At 48.7% G+C, this 19222-nt stretch overlaps 1 protein-coding gene across 4 annotated transcripts in view; it reads right to left on the bottom strand.

The window, feature by feature from the left end:
- Window positions 1–19222, bottom strand: part of LOC142559316 (septin-7-like) — a 114996-nt gene that overhangs the window by 81944 nt on the left and 13830 nt on the right. For 2 of the 4 annotated variants that reach the window (XM_075670938.1, XM_075670933.1), the window contains exon 1: window positions 10901–11146. The exons of 1 other annotated variant lie outside the window; for it this stretch is intronic. In XM_075670938.1, coding sequence (XP_075527053.1) covers window positions 10901–11131 — 231 coding nt within the window. In that variant the 5' untranslated portion in view covers window positions 11132–11146. Of the gene's footprint in view, window positions 1–10900; window positions 11308–19222 lie in introns of those variants that run through there. One more of the 4 variants, XM_075670946.1, reaches the window with a different exon arrangement.

Genomic DNA, 19222 nt, shown 5'->3' with positions numbered 1-19222 from the left:
CACTTCGCTCGCTGCTGCGCGGTTCCTCACACTAGCGTTTTGACAGAGAGCACCCGCGGTCATCGAGTGTGATGTGTTCATGTTTGACTATGCGTGCTGACACCACGCTTATGAATTTAGTTAATATGCGAATGTTCTACCCCGGCGGATGCTGCTGCGTTGGCGCGGCCGGCCGCACGTGCCCTGTCTTGAATACGATCTGCGATGCGGACAGTGTAGGCGTCTAAGCGCACGGGTGGCCGATGGCTTCGTGTGCGCTATAGCACCCATACGCTGCGCGTCACCCGCATTCACGAAGTGAAGCGTCACTGTCTCTTTGTTTCCCCCTCTTGTTTTCGCCTCTGTCCACGGGCGATGTTCGCCCCAGGCCTCCAGTAGGGTGCCTCGATGCGCCCCCCCCCCCCACCCCTGGGCGCGGCGCATCGAGGCACCCTATAGCCTCCAGGATCGGTAGCGGTCCCTCCGAATGTTCGTCTTAACCGAAGAGTACGTCTGAAACGATTCGTCCTAAGCGGTTTTTTTTTTGCATTGAGTCTACGGAAATCAAACGTTCCCATGTTGTCCGTTATGCGCGAGAATTCGGCTTAAGCGAGTTCGTCTTAACGAGAGTTCACCACACACACACACAAACACACAGATATATATATATATATATATATATATATATGGTTACTTTCCACTTTTGGAAAATACCGAATAGTTCCTTGTCGAGTACAAATACGATTGGTTAGCCTGTAGTGTTTCATTTGTATTCGAAACGTCGAATATTCGTCAACCCCTTGCAAGCCCCTGTATATCCCCTACATTGTACTCTAGTGGTACTAAAGTCGACCGCATTCATTAGCCCACGGACCCTCTGTTGCTATTTTTCTGTTTGTCTTTTTTCTTTTTTCCCCTGTTATCTTACCGTAAAGTGGGAACAAGAACGGGGTAGAGCGAATCCTTGCTTGTCATCGGTGAACTAGCTCTGTGCATGTTCAGCCTTCCCAGAAGGCGATCTGGGCCGCGATCTTGTATCGATGATTTCCACTAGATTCTATGCTACTCTTGTCCACTGTCCACGGCCGGCTTTTCCCATTAATGGCGCGGACCGAACGTCCCTTTGGTCACTGACGAAGCGCGAAAAGGAATAGTATCGGAAAAGGCATCGCTACAATATCGCGGCCTTGTCCTCGGTTGTCCCTACACAGGGTGTCCCAGCTATCATGCACCAGTAGTTAAGTCTCCTAAAAAGGTCCTCCATGCAGATGAAATCAATTGTATGTCGTTAGCAACTGCCTGAAGCTGTGGGATACTCTAAAAAAAATATATATATATATATATACCGGACGCAACTCTTGTCTACGCTGGCGTAAGCTCTCTCGATATCTAGATCCGTCATCCATAACGGCTTTGATCAATTGAAATCTCTATGCACTCAGTATACAATATTTTCAAAGCGTCGGCCTGGCCTAAGCCCATTCTGCAAGTCACCTTATGTCCCATTTTTCTCTACACACTTTAGCAGGTTGATTTTGATGACTTAAGACTAACTAGTCCGTAGGAATCCGTTTGATTTTTTTTTTTTGGCTTTGTAACTGGACACAACCAACTCTCACGCCCCCCAATTAGAATTTTAATTGCTTTCTTCACTTGCTCAAAGACGCAAATCAGCTGTCTTCTTTGGACCCAGCTGTTTGATTAGCAGCTAATCCCGATACAGCTAATAGCTGTATTGGGATTTCATTGGGTACTACACTGCCATATAATTTCAGAAAATTTCTTTCCCCTTTTCCCAGTATAAACTGTGCGTTTTTGTCTTAAGCTCTCCGGCTTATTGGTTGCTGGATAAGTCCGAGCTTGGACTACCTTTCATTTTCTTTTTTTCCGATTATATGACTAACAACCCCTTTGATGAGGGTCCGCACATTTTTCGTAGTTCTAGAGCCCTAACATGATTCCAGAATCTTTTCGACCCGCCTGTTATTTCTTGAGCGAATGTTATGCCCCCAACGTTCAGCTGTTTTCTTCTTGCACTAATTTACTCCCGACCGGTTGCTTTTCTCAGCACTGGTTTCATCTGAAGAGCACTTCTTATTTGCGTAGTCCTAACTTTTTGCCTTCTCTGCGATTTCTAGACGGCTGTTTACGCTTTTCTACGGCCTGTTTAATTTCCGTAATCCCAGTTTTTTTTTTTTTTCTATGGTTCTCTGTGATCCCTAGACGCCTGTTTACGCTCCTCCATAGCTACTTCCTTGTTCCACAGCCTTCATGGTTTAAGCGCTTTCTGATAACATTAAAAGACGAACAAGAAGGAGCGACCGGAGGGAGAAGCGTGGGCGCTTCTGCAAGAGGAACATGCGGCGCCGCGAACCCGCAAACGCGAGCAATCGCAAGGACTGCGAACAAAAGAGGAAATCGAAAATGAGGAAACCACAGAACTTGCTACAACGAGGAAACGACCACGGGTCGATCCGTCTTCGAGAGCACCCCCCACTCTCTCTCCTCGAGAGCCACACACCGATGACAGGACGCGGTGGGGTATCCTCCGCGACTGCTCCAACCATGGCTGGAGAATCTCCACGCGTCCACCGTGGGACGTAGAATAGTGCTCGGAACTCAGCACCTAACTAATCTGTCTATAGATGCGACCGATAAACTTAGCGAGAAAGCCGCTAAATTTTGCGAGTCTTTAGTCACCATTTTGCCTTCTTAAATTCGCAGCCACTTCTTGCTGACCAGATTTAGCGTTTCCGGCAGAATTGTCAGAGTAACTGCTACTCGGATCATCGAAAATGCCAACTGTAGACGCAGCTGAAATGAAGTGGTCTTATGGACATGTTAAGTGAAATAAATTGACTTAACGTTTTTATTGTTAAGTGTCTCGCGTCAATCACACAGAATTAAGCACTATACGAATAGCCAGTAAATTGACCTGGTAATATTCCTCGACGGACTTCGGCTATGTTCACTGCCTCGGCCCTATTTTATCCGGAAGGTGGTATATGCGCCTTCATTTGTCGCCACTTCTAAGGTCATACTAAAGAACTAATTAGTGAACCATCTGGCTGCCTCAAAGCCGTTTTTTTTTTAGACAAAGCAAAATATTGAAATCTTTTTTTAGCAAATCGGGGGTCATTTTGCCTTGTTGCATTCGACCGGTCAAGTCCTCGCAACAGGAGGTTATTTAAAGGTATCGTTTAGCAAAACAATGAACGGGGCTGGTTTCTGGACGTTCCTGATTATATTGCGCTTAGTGTTACACTGACAACCTTAAGGGACAAGACGCGCACGTACGTAGCGCAAGTACGTTCGCGTCTTGTCCCTTACGTTCGTCAGTGTAGCACTAAGCGCAATATAAGCATAAAGGTACCGTAATAAGGAAGACGTCTAGGATCTCTAGGATTGCTAAAAATTGAAGCATATAAAGACAAAATTACGAGCAAGTCACGTTCACCATCACTTAGCGTACGCCAACGAATCGCACTGGCCACCAGCGAGCTAGGATGACGGATGCCTTGTTGGTACGGCTGCGCCGAACACTGCATAGTTGGAGAAAGTTTGTTGCTCGCGCAGACGTGCTTCTGGGTCCACTCGATTAGCCTGCACATTCGCTACTCGTTTCACCATGGCAACACGGCGTAATCTGCCCGTCTGCGCCTCGTGCAGGCTTCGTGCAGAACGCGTTAACGGCATGTTGCGGGAGAGGCAGTGCAGGGCCCGCACAGGGGGAGGAGCACGGCGAATACACGCGAACACACGCTAAATTGCCTCGAGCGGCCAGTCGCGCGGCAATTTTGAGCGTGTTCGCGGGCTTCTTCCACGCTCGGAAAAACACTATGTGGCACGTATTGAGCAACAGAAAGCTGCTGCGGAAGTTTTTCATGTTGCTCTAGAATGTTTCTAATTGACACTTTTCGTCGAATTGTAGTATTTGAGAAGTTGATTAAATGATTAAGACTAATTAGGTAATTAGGCGGAATGCAAAATATAGTCCGAGTATCTCCAAGCGACGGCAAACAACGTTACCTTGATTCTGTCCAGCTAAGTGGCTTTCGCGTATTCTTAAGGTTTGGCTAAAGTTACGTGGGACATCCTGTATATAATTGTGCAATGACAGCCGAAGTTCGAAACGCGTTATAAAGAGAAAAGCACAGGTTTTAACATTGTAATAGTAGCGCAAGAAAAAAAAAACGAAACAATGCATGACGGACGACACAGGCACTTTGTCGTCCACCTTGCTTTGAGCCGTCAGTTGCGCTGTTATTACAATGTTGACGTTGAACCAAATAGCACACCTTCGTAAACTTAGGCAGGCGTTTTCACAGTCTGGTCTCCTCAACCTGACTTGAGGCAGAACAGTTGATACACACCCTGTCAGCCTCGCAGCAAATTACTGACTGTGTAGCAGCTCGCCCTACTACACGGTTAGTAGAATAGCAAAGATTTTATATTTAAACATGCTTACGCGCACTGAAGCGCAACAAAGCCACAGGGAAACACCAGGTCCGGGATAGTTCCACGACCGAATTGGTTTCCTTCCGGCGCTTCTTCAGCGATCCTAATGGCCTACGTTATCACGAGGATCGACTGGCCGTGAGCGGCAGATGATGAAAAATGAGTGGAATAGAGGCGAAAGGAATCACTTCGCTATATTATACGGGTCCAACACAAACCACTGCAATGCTTACTCGACACAAATCTCGCTCCCGCTCTCATTTGATGCATATTATCGTACTTACTGGAATCCAAGTACATCTTTATCTTGACGCTCACGAGTAAAGCGCAGAGAGGATAAACGTTCTTAAGACTTGCGAGATCCGGCCTCCTGCAATGCAGGGGAGGATGCTTATACACGAGGAAGATAAAACGGTGCCTAGCTTTATTACTGCGATAGCAATTATATGGACATTCCAGACGCATTTCTGCCGTCGGAGTCGCCGTCGCCGTGAGGTTCCGTTTAAAAGCCCAAGGGTCGATAAAATCGTCGCCGCGCGCCGCTCAATCTCGTGTGTGCGAGCGAGGTAGGCGGGCCCGGAAGCGCGCCCTCTCCTGTCGCGCGCGAGGAGGGGCGCGAGGCGACGGAGGGGGTGCGCTCTACTCCGGCGGCCGATGCTGACGATGCGGTCGTGCGGACGCCGCATCTTAAAAGCGATCTAGCGACGTGGCCAGAGAGCGCGCCCGCGTGGACCTTATCTTCAAAACGATCTGCGATGTTTGCAGAGTGCGCGTAGTGCCGGCAGCTTCGTATGCGCTGTGCTTTTGACGTTTCGTTCGCGTTGAAGCGAGAGATGCACGAAGGTCAATTCGATCGCTGCTGCTGCCGCGATTCCTCACTCCAGCATTTTGATAGAGAGTTTCCGCGCTCATAGAGCGAGATGTGTTGATGTTTACCAGCGCGAGCGTGACACCGTGCTTGTTAATTTAGTTAAAACACGTTGGCAGGCTAGTTGGTTTGAATACATGATAGAATGCGTTCGCGACTGAACAAGGACGTAGAAACAGACACACAGAGACAGCGCTGTCTTTGCTTCTACGTCCTCGTTCAGTTGCGCTTACACATATTGTTAATTCAGTTAGTAAGCGAGTGTTTACAAGTTTATGCGGCCAATAAATCTACCATAAATACTTCGTTTAGCGCAAAACGGACACAAGAAAAGGCGACAGGACAAGGCGCTACTCTCAACTGACATCATTTTATTGCGTCACTCCTTTATAGACAGCAGAAACCAGAGGAACATGCGCAGTGAGCACCGTGTGCAGGAACCACCAACATCCAATCACAAGAGCGCACTCATGCGACAGCATCTAAAAAATCATATTCAGCACTGTACAAGTTTAAAGAAGGCACACTAATGCACTGTGACCCTAATGACTGTATGAAGAATGCTTCCGATAATTCTCGGGCGGTCGTATCGCGGCTCTGTTTCAAAATCGTTGTATCACGAAACATGGGTTTGCATTTGCATATCTTACAATGTTGAGCCAAATGGGAACCTGTGCCTATTGGTATGGATCGCTCATGCTCTCTAAGGCGCTCGTTAATACAGCGGCCTGACTGCCCTACATACACTTTGCCACATGACAACGGAATCTTATAAACCACACCAACACTGCAATCTACAAACTTCGCGTGGTTCTTTTCACAATCTGGTTTTTTATTTGTTTTAGAAATACGGCTGCACAACAATGACAGTTTCTGAGGAGCAGAAAACACTATCGGAATTTGGTATCTAGTGGCGACATTCTTTAGATTGTGAGCCACTTTATGGCAATACGGCACAACTTCAGGCCTCTTTTGTGTACTACAATTATTTTTGTGCCGCTTCCCTTTCAGTTTCTGAAGCAATACCTCTGAGACTGACGTCACCACTGAGTCATTGTTTAAAGCACTCTTAAGAGCGCGGTCGACAAACGATAAAAATATATTACAAAGAGCAGGCGCCACACAAGAACCAATACACACACCATTTTTCTGAATAAAAAGCATATTGTCGAACCAGATAAAAGTTGCACTGAAATAAAATTCAAGAAGGGACATAAAACTTTCCGAGGACAACCCGGTCGCAGTGCGAAAAGCTACCTCGCCACTTTCTTCGATGCACATCATCACACTGCGAAACAGCTCATCGTGTGGTATTGAATAATCTTCAACGTCAATAAGATCTTCAACGTCAACAGAAAAAATGTCGGCTACTGAAAGGTTGTCTTCCAGAAAGGAAACAACATCTTCGCTTAGAATCTTCGCTAATGAAATCTTGTCATCACTCTGCGAACCAGAGTTTCATTGCACAGTTAAATAGGCTACAGGCTGCGGGATACCCAAGTGTGGTGGTGACGTCAGTCTCAGAGGTATTGCTTCAGAAACTGAAAGGGAAGCGGCACAAAAATAATTGTAGTACACAAAAGAGGCCTGAAGTTGTGCCGTATTGCCATAGAGTGGCTCACAATCTAAAGAATGTCGCCACTAGATACTAAATTCCGATAGTGTTTTCTGCTCCTCAGAAACTGTCATTGTTGTGCAGCCGTATTTCTAAAACAAATAAAAAACCAGATTGTGAAAAGAACCACGCGAAGTTTGTAGATTGCAGTGTTGGTGTGGTTTATAAGATTCCGTTGTCATGTGGCAAAGTGTATGTAGGCAGTCAGGCCGCTGTGTTAACGAGCGCCTTAGAGAGCATGAGCGATCCATACCAATAGGCACAGGTTCCCATTTGGCTCAACATTGTAAGATATGCAAATGCAAACCCATGTTTTGTGATACAACGATTTTGAAAAAGAGCCGCGATACGACCGCCCGAGAGTTATCGGAAGCATTCTTCATACAGTCATTAGGGTCACAGTGCATTAGTGTGCCTTCTTTAAACTTGTACAGTGCTGAATATGATTTTTTAGATGCTGTCGCATGAGTGCGCTCTTGTGATTGGATGTTGGTGGTTCCTGCACACGGTGCTCACTGAGCATGTTCCTCTGGTTTCTGCTGTCTATAAAGGAGTGACGCAATAAAATGATGTCAGTTGAGAGTAGTGCCTTGTCCTGTCGCCTTTTCTTGTGTCCGTTGTTTTGCGCTAAACGAAGTATTTATGGATCTGCACCAACTAGCCCGCCAACACATTGTGCTGAAATCTACCATCCTTACTTCGTGAAGCTATCTACTAATTTGCTATCGCAATCGGTGTTTCGCTTTTGGGGCGAAACAGTGACTATCTTTTTTTATTAATCTTGCCACTGCGGAAAAAAAATAGAACGGAAGGAAGAAAGGAAAGAGTGCTTAAAGGCACAGCAAACGAAAATACTAACTCGAGCTATCTCGATAAATTCTTCCTCTAAAGTCTATCGTCGTTTTCTGCGTACCGATATGCAAGTGTTCCGTAGAAAGTTTCCGCCGAAGGCCCCTCTTGGCTGCTCCAATTTGAACCGCCCCCCACCGAAACGGACGAGTTGGCGTAATCTCCATGTGACATTCCCTACGATGTCCTCCGCGAATCAGCCAGTGCTGACGTCACAGAAAAGCTACCATAGTCTACAACAGGTAGCGTCACTCCCGATTTTCCAGTCTGCAATGGACTCCACAGGGTCTGTGCCTAAGTTCATCTGTTTATGGGCATATATTGCATTGGCTAGGACGCTGCACAGCAGTTCGCCAGTTTCAAAGGGTAGAGCTACACATGATCATAGTTTTCTCGCTCACGAAAGCTCTGTCCTGGCTACGAATGACGATTTCGTCATTACAGAAGCCTAATCTTTCAATCTAGCTCGATTTAATGTTCTCCTTTAGTGTCCTTTTAAAAGTGGGAGATTAGTTTAAAGAGAAAGAAAGAAAGAAAGAAAGAAAGAAAGAAGGAAAGAAAGAAAGATTATATGTAAGCGCAAACAGCAGTACAGGCCACGTGCATGCGGCCGGTTGATAATAATAATAATAATTTAATATTTGGGGTTTTACGTGCCAAAACCACTTTCTGATTATGAGGCACGCCGTAGTGGAGGACTCCGGAAATTTTGACCACCCGGGGTTCTTTAACGTGCACCTAAATCTAAGCACACGGGTGTTTTTGCATTTCGCCCCCATCGAAATGCGGCCGCCGTGGCCGGGATTCGATCCCGCGACCTCGTGCTCAGCAGCCCAACACCATAGCCACTGAGCAACCACGGCGGGTTGCTCAGTGGCTATGGGTTGAGCGGGTTGGTATAATTGCATGGTGACAACGAGAAGGACATGGACAAGAGAAGAAACAGCGCCTGCTGGGTCTATTTAATCTCGAAATTAGCGTCCTTCGCGCTTTCTTTATCCGCCACCACACAGGCCATGTCACACTTTGTTCTCTCTCTCTCTCTCTAACGCGACACTAAATATCAGAATGGTACATTCACAACAGAAACCCGTCGCTATATACAGGCACGCCGATAGAGCCGAGCAGTTGGTGTGGAGCGCTGTCCTTGCTCTGAAACCCATACTGCACAGGTCTCACTCGGGGAGGTGAAACACGCGGTTCCACCACCAACGCCGGCCAACATCATGACTCACCAGCTATTCCTTGCGACGGCACGTTTAGCAATGTATAACGGTTTCCAACGGCATCCGTCATGAACCACTTGTGAGCTAAGCCTTTCTTTTTTAAATCTTTCGATAATTCTCTAAATACTGAGACTCTAATTTAACCGATAACAGGAGCGCTGACACCAAAGAACCGATATGCAGCATCAAAACTAAACCTCATGAGCGCGATTTTGTGCGCGCCAGCGACGAGCGACGGCTTCGCGCGACGGATCGAGCCGTCGCTTGTCGCGCGATCGCTCGGGAGTGCTATGAGCGACTAGCCAATAGTAGGGAGCCGTAACAGGATGTACATTAGTGACATACTACGGGTTTGCGCACGTGTGCGCTTCTCAGTATACAAACGGAACGAGCAAACTACCAAATATTGATATGTAAACAAAATAAACCTATTACAAGACCTTCAGAAGACTTTATGTTGCTTTGTACATCCAAACAAATTAACTTAAACAATTATAGCAAGTGCCACGCCAGGTTTGGCGCTAACTCGATCGCCCAATACCGGCAACACTGGAGAGCTGTCGCGCGAAGCGGTCGCTCGCTTGAAGTTTGACTTCTGGGCGACGAGCGAACGCGACAGCCATCTCCATCGCGTCGCTTGTCGCTGTCGAGCAAGAAACCGCTTGCATGGGGTTTATGCATTAAATCGAGCGCGACAGCACAGGAAGCTTTTTCGTTCGTGGAGTGACGAGCGATAGCGCGCACGATTTAGACAAGGCAGCTCACGAAGGGCGCGGGGGAAAATGACGATCGGCGGCTGATGTTCGCACCTGCACGACTTGGACGCGCACAAACAAAAACGAGTGTCCGAAGAACGTTGCACTTCAGTGGCGTCCTGCGAAATTTCAGCGAAACGTTTCTTATCGAGACAAGAGGCTCACCGCGGCAACTTGAGCAGCAGCCGGGGGGCCCACGGTTCAAAGACCCGTATCGCGAAGAAAAAAAAAAAGTAAAACAAAAAAAGAAAACACACAACGCGACATCCGACCTCGGCTGAAGGAGATGCAAGGCAGCCCCAACAGACAAGAAGAGCTCAGGGGGCACGAGCGCAGGGGCACGGCGCTTCCCACGCCGTTTCAGCACGGAGAAACACGAATGGGACGACACGAAGCCGACGTGCAGCCGTTTGCTTAACATGGAGCATTTAGTTATAACGCTATTTTTTTACAAGAATACTTTCATTAAATTTATGCTTAGCTCGGCAAAGCTGTAAATGGTTCACGCGATTAAAACTAAAAGGGTAGAGGCTTGGGCGAGTTGCTAATTCACGGCAAACGAGCACAGCGCAGAAGACGGGGACAGAGAAACACACACACCCGCGACGTGGACCTCATTGGAAGCCAGCGTCGCGTGTGCCTTTCTTTCTGCAGCCCGCGCTGTGTTCGTTTTTGCCACGTGCATAAAACCCTTAAAATCGACTAACGAACGACTAACATTCACCGGCTTTAAAGCAGGCCGATCAGAAAAGTTCAGCCAGCCGAAATTAGTATATATGCCGAGCGGTCCAACCTTTGCTGAACAAATCGCTCTTTAAATTGCCGCCGCGAACGACGCTCATGCAAGCCCGCACGGTACCAGTGTGCGCGCGCGAATGTTGAATTGACAGCCAGTGGAGACGCATATCCTCCAGAATCTCGTTTCTCGCGACGCGGATTTCGAACGCGAAGTGCGAGTTCACAGACTAGAGATTGGGAGGCGGCGCATGCACAATAATGAGCGCCACAGCGGAGAGCGACGCGTAAGTGCTGCCGTTTCCTTGTCCGCACTGGAAGGCTCACCAAGTGAGCGACGTGACGTGCCGCCGTTTGGACAGAATGATGCCCCGCGGGAAGGCGCGCACACACACACACACTCATACACACTCACGGAGCTGGTCAAGGTCAGGGCCGCAAAGGATGGCAGCTGGGACGACGGAGGCAGCGGCGGCGGCTGCTTGTCGGGCAGCGGCGGTGGTGACGAGGAGCGCGACGACGACGGACTCTCGTAGACGCGCGGTCGACCGGAGAAGCGCTCGAGGCCCGCGTAGCGGTAGCCCAACCGCGCGTTGGGCACGTCGGCTGCGCCCGAGGACGCCGACCGGCGAGGGAGCGCCGGCATCGGTGCCACCACGAGTCTCGGGCGAGGTGTATCAGAGGAATCGGCAGACCCAGACGAGTGCCCGCTCAACGTACAATACGATGGGCGATGGACGGGAACGAAGGACGGTCCGACACTACCCGGCGGTGCTTCAGGGGGAAATGATTTGTCAGAGTGAACGGAGAGAGAGGACGCCGCCGCCTTCAGCAGCAGCGCCGAGTGCAGTGCGGCTGGCAGAGCTGGCGAGAGCCGCGCTCAGCCAAACACAGAGAAAAGAAGCGAAGGAGGGGCCGAGAAAAACTGAAACCATGCGGGGAAATGGGCGAGGAGAGACAACGGCGAGAAGGGGGGTGGGGAGCAGAAAGAGAGCAGCATCCATGCCACCCGGCCCCCACCCCACGCCACCCGGCCGAAAATACGACCCCGGCCATGCGGCGAGCACGAAGAGCGCGCCCCCGCCCCTCCGCCCCCCCCCCCCCTTCCACCATCAGGACCAGACTTCCGACAGTGCTCGACAGCGAAAGCTTCCACACACAGCAAGCGGCCCAGACGTCTAGGAGCGTTTCGCCGCTTCCCGGCCTCAGAGTGCGGGGGCTAGGTCACACCTCGGAGGCACGGTTCTGAGACAGCCGACACCGGGTGAGTTCGTTCGCCTTCGACGTCGGCACAAGAGTCGCCCACGCGTTGGTATCCCACCAGCGTAACACCTTCCAAGCAAAATTCGCCCGCACAGTACACGCAGGAGGCCAGGGTCAATGGTGGCAATAAATAGGGCGGACACGAGCTTCGCCTCAAAAATGGTCGAGTACGAAGACCCCGCGCGCAAGGAGCGGAGGATACAGGACAAACATCACGCACTGCAACGAAAATTACAGCAAGAGGCACGTGCCATGGAGCACGCACATCGGACCCGCTCCCATCTGGGCGCAGCCGCTACTCGGGCGAGCGCCTCCCCCTTTGCCCCGGCAGACGCGAAAAGACAAAGCGCACACACCTACGGCCGCCCAACGTGCAGAAGCCGCCGCCCCGGTGAGAAAACAGTCTTCCCAGAACCTCCTCGCACCGACAACGAGCGCTCTCTTCCAGCGTAGACGTCGTCATCATCATCATGCAGATGAGGCAGGCAACGCCGCTTGCGCAGGTCGCAGCCGAACGACGCCCTGCAAAAGGACGGGGTATAGTGTTCGTAAAGACAAACGAGGACTACGGGGGAGAAGGTGAAGTGACACTCGGTGCCTGCCGTTAGAATACGGAAACGAGCAAAAAGAAAGCTCACCGGCACCAAGCCATTATGTGCCATTGTGTAAACGGGCTTTGGAAACTGCAGACGAGAGCCGAATTTTGCCGAAAGCCGATAGACCTACGTTTAGACGCACTTGGAATGCGTGGTGGCATGGGTATCGCATGACAAAGTGACAGGTATTGCGTTTGACTGTGACAACGACGGCATGGCGAGGGTGGGGTACGAAGTTAGACTGATGACGGCGGAACGACCACCACGGCATAACAACGACGTATCGCAAGAAATTAATGGCTGTACAACGACGACGACGGCACTACAACAACATGACGACAATGAGATGATGGTAGGTAGACGATGGCGTGAAAATGAGTGCACGACTACGACTGTATAGCGACGCCTGCACGACGGGAATCGGACGACGATGAGATGATCACGACGACGGCAAGACGACAGTCGGAATGCGAAGCTGGAATGACGTAGACGTAACGAGCACGACGGCATTGCGGCAGTAAATACATACCTATAGTGGCCCAAGCTAACAGACAACTTTGGCCATTGGGTCGGCGTAAGAGGCATGACGACGACGGCACGACGAGAGTCAGATGACGAAGCTGAAATGACAACGACGGAACGATCACGACAGCATCACGAGCACATACCCGGTGAGCCACGCCGATGGACAACTTGGGCCAGTGGCTTGGCGCAAGAAGATTAGATGGATAGATGTTTGAAGCAGGCGAAGAATGCTAATGTCACGAAAAAATAATGCCTCGGTTGATGTCTTATTTGTTCCGCCTGGTAATGACTTCGCGCGAGGAAAATTCTGCAAACGCCATCAAAGCATTTTTTTCTTTTTTTAAGCCCGAGCTAAATTCTCGCAAGGTAACTGCACGATGAGTCTCGGCGTCCGCCGCACAACAGCATTCTGTTCGCGTCGCTTACGACAGCCCTTTGGAATGCCATCGCGGCGACGCGCTTGGCCAAGCGCACCAGCGTGTCGAAATGGGGCCCCGGCTCTATTTGCGCGCCGGGGCATGCTATACCCGGCGTCTCGATGTGGTTGCCAGTGCACCTATAGAGGTGAGGGGACCTGCCGAAGTCGTTCCGCCGCAGAATGCTATTTTAGATCGTTTTGGCATAATGCTATAAGAGCTTACCGCCCTAACCTCGTGCCAGCTGTTACACAGCGTCGCACGGGGGCAGATGGCACATCGCAGGGGCGATAAGCTAAAATCGTCTAATCTAACCTGATGCCGACTTCCCAGGAAAAGCGAACAGCATTGAAGGGATTTTTTCCAGGCTAATTATGTAAGTGGTTGTTGCGGCCGATCACTCTACGCCTCCTGTCATGTCTTGGTTGCCTTGGTCTGTCATGAAACCGGACCAGGGCAGTCTAAAGAACCACTTCATGTGACGTCAAGCGGTGCCACTGTGATACGCATGAACCGGGAACAGGAGCGCTAATCATGGCAACCCCCCCTCCCCCACCCCCCCAGCATGAGACAATACGTTCAACTACCAATTTTTAAACGTATTCGTGCCACACAACTCATCATGGCAAGAAAAATACGAAACTACTGAAGAATTTACGCAACCAGATATTAGACAACCGCTCCCTGCAATTTAAAAACTTGCTCCTAGGATTTTTTCCGACCCGCTAAGGTCGTGACATCAGCAAGAACAAGGCGGCCAGAGATATCAACCGTTTGAGAACAATTCCGGAGCGCGCTTGGCAATCTTTAATATGAATATTAGGAGATCAACAGTGTACTCGTCCCGTTGACAAAAGTGCCCTGGCGAATGCATGACAAAAAATCTCGTCGAGATACTGGATCGAAAAAAAAAAAAAAAACAGTACGAGGTTGCCCTCCAACGCGCGACCGCTCCACGTCATGACAGGGCCCTTCACAGTACCATGTGACGAGGCCGCCATCGTCGCGGACAACGTTGGCACGTGTCATGCGCAACACACTTCTAAGCTTGTGGCGATTTTCTGCGTAGCTCGAGCGGGCTGGGCTGTGCGCAAGGCAAAACGAACAGCAGAAATTGTGTGTGGGGGAGGGAGGAGGGGTTGAAACGCGAGATGCACTCGAACGTGTAATAATAAAAACGATCGCCTACCTCGCACGCCCACTGAAGTAGGTGTAAGCATGAAAATGATGCTAGGCACACCGCCACCGCAATTATTTATCCAACTATTTATTTATCCGCGATGGGCACAGGACAGCGAGTGTATGGAAAAAACAGTGGCCAACGCAGTTGCGCGCGAACCGCAGTGTTTGGGAGGCTATCGAGAGCGTATCGCGGCAGATTTCAAGCTGAATACTTTCAAAATGACGTCAAGACGAAGCTTTTCCTCGCTGGCCACTCGCGGCTGACCTTTTTGACAAGTTTTTCATGCTTTATCGTGCGCGTCGACATGGGCCGGGTGAAGTTGAACCAAGCTGGACACTCGAACCAAGCTTCGTATCGTTCCGTTTCATTTTCCATTATTATCGCCCTTCGTCACTGCAGGGATGGAAACGGCCAAGGGAGTTTGGGAGCAGCAACTTTGGCACATTGGAGCAGGTTTGGAGCAGGAATTTTTAGTTTTGGAGTAGAAGATACGCGTTTTGGAGCAGGCTAGGTAAAGCTCAGCATGAGTGAAATACAGACAAATCAAGAAAAGCTTTTCTCTATTTGACTTCGCAGAACACTGTCAGGCTACGGTGAATCAGTTTTGCGGAAGCCCGCAAGGTGGAGGAAAGTTCACTAGAGGAAAAAAAAAAAATGTTATACACCCGACAAAGGAAACCCATATGCGTTCCTCAGAAACCACTATTAATACCCCTGTCACACGGCAAATCTAATGTCATTTACAACGAATGACATTCGCTGATAATGCCATTTGTTTGGTGTCACACGGTAAAACGTAAGGACATTTTCGAAAATGACAAACGAATGAGTTCCCCAAACTCATTCGCATTCGTTTGGAACTGAATGTGTATCCTCGACACCACGAGTTTACCAGTGTTTCGCAAACAGTGCATGCTTCTTTATTGTTTTAACAAAAATCACTATTATTCTATCCATTTTATTACCTAATTATTGCTTTAACGACATTGAAATCCATCACGTGCGTAAATAGAGAAAACTATTCTCAGTCCAGTGACCAGACAGCCGTCTTTAGCTTTCGCTGCACCAGTCGTGTTGGTTCGCACCGGAGCATCGGCCGCGGCCGCTTCAATTGACTTGGTGTAAAAGCATGCGCGTGTTTTCCTGTGGCACGCGCCAAGAATGAGGATATTAGAAGCCCGCATGCACATCAGAACGGCAATGACATGCAACAGCCCTTCTCGTACCACTTTAGCAGATGTAGCGGACGCGCCTATCATTCTCTTCACCCCGATTGCTTGCCTTAGTTATGGCTTGGCTTGGCTCGACTCAACTTCGTTGGCAATGTCGACAAGTTAGTGATCGAACGCTACGGTTTGAAAGCAACGATCACATATTCTAGTGGAATTTATCATACAGGAAAATAATTATTGGACAAAAGTGGGTTTGAGACGTGTCTTTTTTTTACTATCGTCATTGTCATCATTTTCAAATGACATTAGTTTTCGCCGTGTGACAGCGCGCTGTGATAATGACATTAATCGCAACAAATGTCATTTGTTGGAAATGACATTACATTTGCCGTGTGACAGGGGTATAAGTTACATACCGGACGCGCCAACGAAATTTAGAAAAGAAAATACAAAGGAACTTACGCGAACAGCACCCATTGTACGGTGACAAGCTTTTGTTAACGCTAGCAAATAGGTTCTTTTTCGTTGTGTACAAGCAACTAATATTTAATTAGCTAACAATATTTAAATCACTTACTGGATAAGGATATTGGATCATGCAAATCCTAAGTTGCTTTAAATGCAGTTATCGCTCATGTTTCATCATCCTCCACACCTTTTTCATTGATATCTCGTCGATTAGGTGAGTTTTATAAAGTTAGCTAATTAGACCTATTCGTGCACAATGAACAAGAAATACTGTGACCACCATGAACAATACCCATCAACAAGTGAACGCCGTTCGCGTGATGACCTCAGTTATTTCTTCAATTCTTGGTGACATCCATTTGGCACAGCAGAATAAATGCGTAGTTACTTTGTCGGTCCATTGTAAGGTTCGTTACAGCGCAGCACAAGACACGGACAAAGGGAAGGCATCAAACGACGACACGGCGCTGTGTCCTTTTGTCAGCTGCGTTTCTTTTGCCCGGGTCTTGTGTTGCGCTGCAACGAACCTTACAATGAATCTTAACCAAATGCCTCCACTTGCCGCCTTGCTAATTAGTTGGTCATTGCATGTTTGCCAGTATTCCATAAATCTTGGCATGAAAAAAAAACTGACATTTATTAAGAAAAAAAACACAAACGGAAGAAAAAGGTGTGCAGTGGCCTTCCGATCAGCGTCACCCACGAATCTTTTGCGCAAGCTCCATTACTAGGGCTGCCCCACTGAGTCAATGTAAAACTGCGACCAATATTTTGAATGCCAAACAATGGTTTCTTAAGAATTTCGGGCTTGATCTGCACAAGTCGCGTCGTGAACATCATTGCCGCGAACGCAATTTCTGTTCATCGCACATTATCCGACCCTTTAAAACCGCCACGCGGCCGCTACTGTAGACTAAAACCGAAACTTAATCGTCGGTTTGCGTTTTGCGGCCGCAAAATTCTGATTTTGTACGGTGTGGTTGTGCAGAATATAGAGTACCCGAATTGCAAATTTGGGTTACGATTACGGTTGCTATTAGATATTTCTGGTCAAGAAGTTTCACGAAAGCAAGCAGCTCGTTTGTCAGCGTGCCACTCTACCATCCCGGTAACCAAGCGCGTGCCCGTGGGAAATATATTTTAACGTTACACGCATGTTGTTCTGCCATTAATCATCATCATATCACCATTTATTTTCCCTTAAAGGGCCCCTGAAACGGTTCGGACAAATTTTGTAGACGCGTAGGGTACAGCTTAAGTAGAACATTCGCACCACAATTTAAGTGAAGCGTTACGTATTAATGGAGCTACAAGCGATTAGAAGCTACCCTCCTCCCTAGCCATGCTTTTCCTCCTCAACTCGTTCGCCGAGCGAGTGGGGCTAAGCTCCGCCTTCACTGGTTCAGCGTCACGATGCGACGTCACATCGTCCACTTCCGGTTGTTTTGGAGCCCGCCCCCGCCCGCGCGAGACCTCTCCGCTAGCCGCTTGGCCGTTGACCCCAAGCGAGAGCTATCGAAGCAGCGTGCGTTGCGAGCATTCTGTCGTAGCGCCGAACGTGTCTTGTATTCCGGTAACCACAGGCAAGCTGGTCATTTCGGCAAATGCCTGTAGGCATAAACTCAAGCTGATGAAGGAACTTTAGCGTAGACGTACGTGAGCGGCCTGATCGGTCTGCACGGTCCATACACTTGTTGGTGCAGCGCTTAACCAGCCAAACAAAGCGCTAATATTGCTCTAACCAAGTTTAAAACATTTTAAACATTTATAAAAACAGCGTGTTCATGATTACACTCCTGCGAAAAATACACACCAGCAGCAAAGAAGAATACACTTCGTTGCTGCTACTGTGTATGGTTGAGCTCTGTGCCACCAGGTGGCTGCACCGTACAGACCATTCGCATTTGCCCTTCTGCTCATCTCATGGCTCATCCCGTTACGGCAAAGTCAAGCGGCCAGACTCTGTCCCCTTGCGCTTGCGTTTTCCCTAATACCGGACTCGGGAAACGCTATTGCGTTAGTAATCTTCCGGTGTAAAGTGACGGCCACAAACGCGCAAATCCTGGCGCCGATCGGATAGCGGCAGCCCGATGCGCAGCAGCCAGTTCGCTCATACGATGCCTTGCAGAGGGACACGATGTCGCAGCTTGACATATTGCCAGTCGCTACGTTTGCAGTCCACAAGGCAACAAAGTCAAATCATAGTGCTTGCGAAAAGACTGAGACCGACTCTGACCGCGGAGCTCTCTTCAAAATGGAGTACGTTGTAACACAAGCAGACGACACATGCTGTGTGCCGGAAGTGCTTAAGTGTACTGAAAAATTATTCTTGTGCATTCTCTTTATGTTACTTTCTTTTCATAAAAACAAATTAACTAACATTCCAACTATTACGAAGATCATTTGTTTACCATAAAGTTGGAAAAATTATCGATCACGCGCCCTTGTCAGCCAATCGGATAGCTCGCCCCACTGACGTCGTATGGGTGATTTCGGTCATATGGGTAGGGGCGGCTTAAAATTCCGCCGAGCAGTGCGCTGCGATCGGCAGCGATGTGCATATTTAAAACCTAATAATAAATTACACGCTTTACGCGGAGCACTTAGATGTGTCAATTAATGATCAGAAGGACCTACTCTAACGACTCAATACGTTTGTAGAAAATCGTCAAAAGCGTTTCAGGGTCCCTTTAAGGACCCCTGTCGGGGTATTACATAAGGGGGGGGGGGTTACAGAAGATAAGAATAGAAACAAAGATATGGTTACAATTTCCTACAAAATTCAGCCTACGGATTCGTATGAGAACAGAAAATAAAAAATAAAAAGGCCAAGAGGCACACTGAATACAACGCAAAAGCAAATCAGCAGAACAGTCACAATGTGAAACGGCAATCTTCGGCAATCGACGAAAATTTACCAATAGGGCGTACAAGCGAGCCTTAATTGTATGACAGATCATACGACTAATGTATTCGGCTGAGAGCGCGGCTTTATTTCCGACTGCCCCTTAAGATGAGCGCCAGTTCAAATTATCTTTAGCTGGTCCGCACAATACGCAAACGCGCAAGGCTTATATAAGACATTCGTAATGCATTGTATAGCACAAAGGATTT

The sequence above is a fragment of the Dermacentor variabilis genome, chromosome 1, assembly GCF_050947875.1.
Source record: "Dermacentor variabilis isolate Ectoservices chromosome 1, ASM5094787v1, whole genome shotgun sequence".
Classification (NCBI taxonomy): Eukaryota; Metazoa; Arthropoda; class Arachnida; order Ixodida; family Ixodidae; genus Dermacentor; species Dermacentor variabilis.
This window is presented reverse-complemented; position numbering and strand designations above follow the sequence as displayed.